The sequence below is a fragment of the Sphaeroforma arctica genome, assembly GCF_001186125.1.
Source record: "Sphaeroforma arctica JP610 unplaced genomic scaffold supercont1.1035, whole genome shotgun sequence".
NCBI classification, from domain to species: domain Eukaryota; class Ichthyosporea; order Ichthyophonida; genus Sphaeroforma; species Sphaeroforma arctica.
This window is the reverse complement of record NW_014039523.1, coordinates 17,577-25,251: the sequence shown is the minus strand read 5'-3', so window position 1 is coordinate 25,251 and position 7,675 is coordinate 17,577. Positions and strand designations below refer to the sequence as shown.

Sequence of the window (7,675 nt, the reverse complement as noted above, 5' to 3'; positions counted from 1 at the left end):
GTGTGTGTGTGTGTGTGTGTGTATACATATATATATATATATATATATGTGTGTGTGTGTGCGTGGGTGTATGTATGTATGTATACACATATATATAAATATATATATATTTATATTATGTGTGTGTGTGTTTGTGTCTGTGTCTGTATCTGTGTCTGTATCTGTGTCTATATGTGCGTGCGCTTATGTCTGTGTGATTGCGTATGTGGTTGTGCGTTAATATGTTCGACACATATAAATATGACATATTTTGATATTCGCAATGTCGCATAAACCCTATGACGGGAAAATCGGACTGTTCCGAGTCCACCGAGGTTATACAACAGATAAGTGCGAGGACCTGTTTGTCACATGTACATACACTCCATACCTACCAGCCATACAAACAGGCACCTATGCATACTTACCAACAAATCACATATCGCCGAGGTTTTTTTCACCCTCTTGTCATCCTGTTTTCAGCTTCGCCAGCATGTGAATCCACTGGCACGCCCCTACATTGAGCCCCAGGTCTACACAGCCGAAGAATGGAGGGACGTATACTCACAGCGTCTACGGCCACTGCACCTGGATTTAGGATGCGGCTTGGGTGTGTATGTTTTGGACGTCCCTCTGAATGTTCAAGTGCGTTCATGAAGTATCTATGATTTTGGTTTTTATGTTGCAGTTTTTTTGTCGTTTTATGTATGTGTGCTTAAACTTCACGCGTTCTAACTGTATGTCTGTGCGTTTCGGTTCTACTGTGTATCTCATGTAGAGACTCCTCTACGTGTGATTTGACTGCGTATTAGCTATTTATACATATTACGGAGTTGCACATTGCTCGCTTGCACGTGTAAGTCAATTTTGTGTGTTTCAGAAGCTGGTGTTGTGTATCTTAACAGCAAACACCTGGAATACGTCTGTTTTTGGCGTGTATATTCAGCTGATGCATTCTCAATTCGAATCGGGTCTGGGCTGTTCTGGCGTGCGAAGAGGTACACAAATTGATGTCCACCGCTAGTTTCCGGATGGTATATTCATGAGTGCACTTATTGGCTTCAGTTGTGTGGCTTGTTGTGTGTGCATGTGCTTCATCGCCGATGGTGGGTCGTGGGTTGGTCTCTGCTGCTGAGAGCACACTCGTCGCGTGATATACGTTGTTGGAGCTGTAGGTAGATACGGTATACTGGACGAAAGCTGCGGTGCGCCTTGTATGTTCTACCATATTTGGTAGTGTTGTTCTAAATTTCCTGCCCAATGATCTCACGACTACCGTCGTGCTACCTCCTTCTATACAGGAGGCTATGTCAAAGGTGTTGCAAAGGACTGCATTGGCTGGAATTATCTGGGACTTGACATCCGGCAACCGTACATAGACTATGCTTCTGCCAACTACGCGAGCGGTACGAATTTGTGTTTTTTTTATTACGTATTCGCTTTTTCATGGCTTTACTCGCCCTGCGAATATATGCGTACAGCGCCTTTTGCGATTATGCTTTGCGTGAGCAGTCCGTATCGTTGCGGTCGGTGTGTGTGTTGGCACGTTGTTGGTACGTATATGTGGTCTGCTCCAGCAGCCTGTTGCGCTGCTCCGGGCACCCGGCAATTGTATAAACTGTGCCACCTGGACGTCGGCTTCACTTGTGTTGCGCGAGATTGCTAGTAGTCAAACTGGAATTGGTGGGAGTATCGGTGGGTGTGTACGTAATCATATGGGTATATGGCTATCAGTTCTTCCTTGGAATACGGATGTATCCTCACTCGCGGTTCATTGTTGCCTCGTTATCCGCGATGCCTCTTGTCTGTCAATTCGTGTCGGGTAGTGCTTCAAATTCTTGTATTTAGTTCGGGTAATCTTTGCTCACAATTTACTTGCCGTCCACCCATGTAGCCCACTGTCTTTATCTCGAAACTTATATCACTGACTCAGAAACTCTGTCATCTGGACAGTTTTTATCCTGATATAGCATCAATCACCTTGAATACTGTAGATAGGCCGGTCAATGCATTGTATCAAGCAATCTTGTGCACTCCTTTCTGCAGACTCTATCCAGTATAGGCAGTGCAATGTAAACTTCAACCTAGAGGCGCTGTTGGACTCTCTTCCGGTACCTCTGTCCTTCGTCTCCATGCTTTTTAGGTATTGATAGTGCTAGTTACAAGCCACGTACCTATGATATGTGAGCACTTGTAATCTATTTATGTGATTATGCCGCAATACAAAACATGAAATTGTCATTCTATGTAGGTGTGCGTACGTAGGTGTTTTTTCGCGTGATACTTCGTTTCCGTACGCATGCAGAGAAATCGCATGCAGAGAAATCGTTAAGTTTGCCCACGCCTGATGCACGGCAAGAGTGTATGAGTATGCTCTGAGGATTATGCAGACTTATATATCTCCATTGGTACATTAAGCGCATGTAATCCCTTTCACCTTTGTGTGTAGTTTAGAATATGAACATCAATTGCTGAAGCAATATGTGGAAACAAATATGTGTTTTATTAAGTTAATGATGCAGCAAGTGATACTTTTTTTTTTGCAAACGTAAATGGTACAGCATGTGGGCCCCGTATGATATATCGTTATATCGTTACGTACGTATCAAATTCGCACGAACATCGATTGTTATGTATCTACTTTGTTCGACCACGAATATAAACTGACATAATATAGCAGATTTCGATATGAGCTGTTATTCATAGATTTCAGTATTCATCTACGTCAGGCCTAACACAGCACACTGAAACTCCAATCTCACATAACCGCGTCATATCGATCATATCTTATTCGCGCCTCCTTGCAGTGATCCCTGGTGGAAATCCACACACGTGAAGAGGCGCATGGTAACACCGGAATTGATACAAACACTGACTAAGCACATGGGCAAAAACGCGAACACACAGCCCGATCTGCCCAGATACATCTATGTCAAATCTGATGAGCAGATTGTCATAGATCAGGTATGGATTGCTTAGCAACTGACTGTGTCCATGAACCCAGTACTCTGCAAGACCAAAGCTGAGCAGTACACTTACAATTCTCTTTTTCTTGGATATGATGTCTCTTCCTGGATATGATGTCATTCCGGGACTATGCGTTCGTAATACATGGCAGCTATGTCTAACCTGTATTTTATCTCCTTTGTGGGCAGGCGTCTATCAGTATAAGCAAGAGCGGAACACCGTGGGTATGCGTTGCAGGTACCTTGGAGAACAACCATGACCAGCACTTGTTAAGCGCTACCAAAGTAGAAACCGAGAGAGATATAGCGTCGAAAAGGCGTGGTCGACCCATTTATTCTCGGCTATGGTCATTGCGTACGGAATAGAATACTACCAGATATAAATAAATCGAAATGAAGTAGAACTGGCGTGTGGAAAGCGAACGTCGTCGGTAGGAGCTGTAGATAAAGCCAAAGATATCAGATATCAGCTCTCCGTTAGCGCAACTCCATTGCAAACTGAGAGAGTCGCTGAATCTAAATGGCGCGCGAGTGCCCGATTCGTATTCATACATATTGCTTAGGGGCGGAGATGTGACAGCAGTTACCCGAAGATATCGACTAATTTTCAAAACTATTTATATATATAGCCGACAGCATTTCAACTGCTGTATTTAATAGAAACAAATCGTCGTTGGGCCAAGCTTATAGCAGCATAAACGGCGCTCTCGTCGTGTACTTGTCGGGTGTATGCATCCATCATTTTCAAAGTGCCAATGAAATTAATCAAGTGAAATTTATCAAACACTACTTTTAAATTTTAAACTTCTAAAGTGTAGAAACAGCCAACAAGGTCTATATTTTATTTGCCCAACAACATATGGCATGTATCATACAGCACGGATACTGTAGTCGAATCAATGTACTGCAAATTGATGAACGGCTCGATATCCTGTGGAACATTGATATCCAGCTTCGAATGTGAATATAAACATAGTGGAAAGTGGATGGCTAAAGATAGGCGTTCTCTGTGTTATATAGAATACAATATTCAAGATGGCAAAACAGCGAGTTTGTTGCTCCCGACATTTGAGTATGCGATTTGCGTTATTTCTTCTACAATAGTGTGATTCGTGCTGCGATAGTCTCATTTCACAGCGAATCGATTATGGAGATTTTACACTTTACGATTCTGAATTCATTGACACCGTAAATGCGAGTACACTGCTAATAAATTCCAGAGGCCAATTATAGGGTGTTGATGTAATATCTGCTTCAACTTGATTCATGTCTTTATAGGATGAGTGTAAAGTTTGCCAGTCGTGTGCTGCTCGGGCGCAAAATAATCGCACGCGAATGTGGCAGTGGTACCTGCAATTATATATTTATTGCGACTTATGATATCGAGAAAAATAACTAATTTTCAATGAAAATGTGTATCTTTCATGAACTACCTGTATGACGCCATGCATACACAATCAGATCGCATTATTAACTGAATCGGAGTTGCAGAACTCGATCAAGAACTTCCACTGACAACTACGTTATTTCCTTTATTATAGTCTGATTTGTGACGTGGTAATCTCATTCCAAAGCAAATCGATTAAATGTAGAGATTTTAGATTTTAGATTTTGAATTCATTGACAACTTGAAAGCCTTAAGAGCGAGTACACTGCTAGTTGATTCTCCAGGCCAGCTACATGATGTTGTCGCAATATCCGCTCCAGTTTGATTGTTGTGCTAGATTGAGTGTAGCGTTTGCCAATCGCGTGTCGTTCGCATACGAATTAATTGCTCGTACTTACTACTACAAGTGAATACGATATATGACATCGATAGCAAATTCTAATACGCACCTCTAATGAAAATGAGTGTATTTTATGAACTACCTGTAAGGCGTCACATATACGAAGGTATATCGCTGTAAACAGGATCGGAAATATCAGTTGGCCACACCATAATATACACTAGCCTTTATACCCCGTACATATCACACACCAGAGATACACCTCACACAATACTGTAAAGTCATATTCTATCTACATGAAAATTGCGCAGGCACAGACATAAGGAAGCCTTGCCGGCAAGTCTGAGACTTTGCGCAAAGGAAATAACAAAGGCACAGCAGAATCTAGTTTGTCTTTTCTTGCCTCGCTGTAATGAAGGATGTGACGGAGAGGAAACTCATTGAGATATGTCTCATTTTCGTTATATTATGATGATCACATATATGCTGCTGGAATGATGATTTTGAAAATACACGTTTGATGGCATGGGTTGAAATTAGCCACCAAAGATACATATTGTGAAGACTGTGAGTGTGAGGCTGATAAGAACTATTAATTCACTGGTCTGGATTGAATGAACTGCCGGATGTCGAGATTTGCTTCTAATTGTTAGCTTCCCGATACCGCCAATAGTCTGCTATCAGCTGTTTTTAAAAAGAAATCACAGAGAAACAGACTACCGAGTATTGAGGCAATATTTGAAAGCTCAATAACATTATCTCACGCGAATTTTCCGCTCAGGTAAGCTTTGTTTCTATGAAGTAATGATGAATGAACCAGAAGCCGCGTAATAAACCAGAAGCCAATTAATGAACAAGCCAAGCTCTAGCCTATGCATCTATTGCCGTGAAAATACCAAGATAGATGGCGCATTTTGTTAATATTTAGCATAAAGGAGCGTAGAAAAGAATTTCTTTTCTGTATTAAGAGCAAACCTGTGTTAGAACTTGAACTCCCCCTCCATGCTCATGATCAGCTCATGATGCTACTACAGTGACTACAGTCACTACACTACAGGTATTTTGATTTTGCTGGTGCAAGCGTAGTTGTCAGTTGTGATGGAATGTTGATAAGAAATGCTGAAAAAGAAGTCTCATTGGTCACTACGTGTATAGATCTATAGAAGTAACGATCACCGTTCCAAAAATAATCAAATTGGCTTTTCTATACGTAATAATTGTAATTTATTAAAATAAGTGAAGCCGTATAGAGGTATTTCTTAAAAGTGTCTAGTATGACCTGGCCATATTCTGATATTCATCAATTGGGTCCTGGATGGCCAATTTATTTCGGGATGACATCCAAACTACATAGTCTTAAAAAAAAAAATATATATATATATATATATATCTATTTATTTTAAAATTCAAAATTAATACACCAAATTTAAAAATTTACTGGTGATCACCTGCCCAAAGTTGAAAGTTGAGGTCATTTCACATTTGGACAAGGGATCCACAGGAGATTTATTTCGGAAAAATAAATGCTCTTGTTTGTTTATTTTATTTGACATTATATATTTATGTTTTTTTAATACACAAAACAAAAAAATTGTGCACAATACTTTAAAAAAAAAAGCATGAGCTAGTGCCTGGGCTCCATTGTAAAGTCTGACTCAGGTCCCAGGGCTCAGGATGGCTGCCTGGGAGAGGGAGCCTGGACTCTGGAGTGGTGGTATCATTGGTATGTATTTAAATATATATTATTGCATAGCCTTTCCTAAAAAAGACATTTTGGAGTATATGTAACCTTCTAAAAATTATTAAAAATAGACGATTGGAGAGTTTGTGGGAGTCTAGACTCAGAACTCTGGGTCTGGAGGCTATGAGTTCTAGTTTGGTGGTTTTTTTAAATGTGTCCGACTGTCCGACATATCGAAAATATTGGCGTCGTATAAAGTGTTCCGGACATGTCGGTAACCTTTCCGACCTTGTCTGTCTACTTTTCCGACATTTTGTTTAAATTTACCAGAATACAAGAAGTGTTGAAATAGAACACCGCTGACGTCGGTGGGGAACTAAAAGCTCTGAAAAGAGGGGAAAAAGTTAATTTATATTTTTGGGGGTTCGTACCCTTATTTGTTTTGCGACAGCGCGCAGTCGTGGAACAGCTCAAGAATTGAATTTATGTTTAAAAAAAACCCCCCCTTTATTATCTGGCCTGCTATTATACGACAAAGATATGTCTCATGAGCAGTCTAATTCGCATTTGTCTTCTCAGAAGAATATTGTGACGTTAGCATAATATTGTGACATATATTGGACTTCTAACTGTAATATAAAAGTAGTTTCCGACGGTCATAAATGTCGTCAAAGCGAAAAGTGCGATCGTTTTATAGATAAAAATCAGCCCAGATTATTTCAAATGGACTGTACAGTGTACACTCGAGTTTATTACTATTGTTGGATATTATCTGGTGTGTGCAGTAGCGAGTTGCGAGTTGCGAGTAGCTAGTAGCGAGTAGCAATAGCGAGTATGTACTAAATATGTAGACTATGTGCTATGTAGCGAGTATGCGAAAACTCGAAACCGTATGGCTATGTATGATTGTATGTATTTATTTCGTATCTTCTTCTTGTCAGTCCTCACGACGAAACCCAAGTCCCCAGTCCTCAGAGCTCCTCGACTCCTCGACCTCACTCCTCAATGAGTCCTCACTCCTCAGTCCTCACTAGGCTCACTCCTCACTCCTTTCTCTCGGTTTCTCCTCACTCCTTTCTCTCGGTTTCTCCTCACTCCTTTCTCTCGGTTTCTCCTCACTCGCCACTCGCCAGTCGCCACGACCTCACTCACATTGGGCTGGTAAAAGACGCATGTACTCCATACCGGGCTGTCGGTCGTTGTCGGTGTCGGCTGGGGTGTTGTCGGCGCTAAGCGGCTAAGAGCGCTTCAGAATGCTTCTGGTGCTGACATCTACTACTATATAGAGAAAACCTGTTAGGCCAATGAAGCCTCTTTAAATT

At 41.1% G+C, this 7,675-nt stretch overlaps 1 protein-coding gene across 1 annotated transcript; it reads left to right on the top strand.

Annotated features, from left to right (window-relative positions):
* Positions 1-460: 460 nt before the first annotated feature.
* Positions 461-3,345, top strand: SARC_09764 (hypothetical protein; the record flags this gene model as incomplete). The annotated part of the gene is made up of 5 exons (XM_014296215.1): positions 461-589; positions 1,281-1,385; positions 2,026-2,122; positions 2,787-2,943; positions 3,135-3,345. Coding segments are annotated over 5 exons (665 nt in total), but the record flags the coding sequence as incomplete, so codon positions are not given.
* Positions 3,346-7,675: the final 4,330 nt, after the last annotated feature.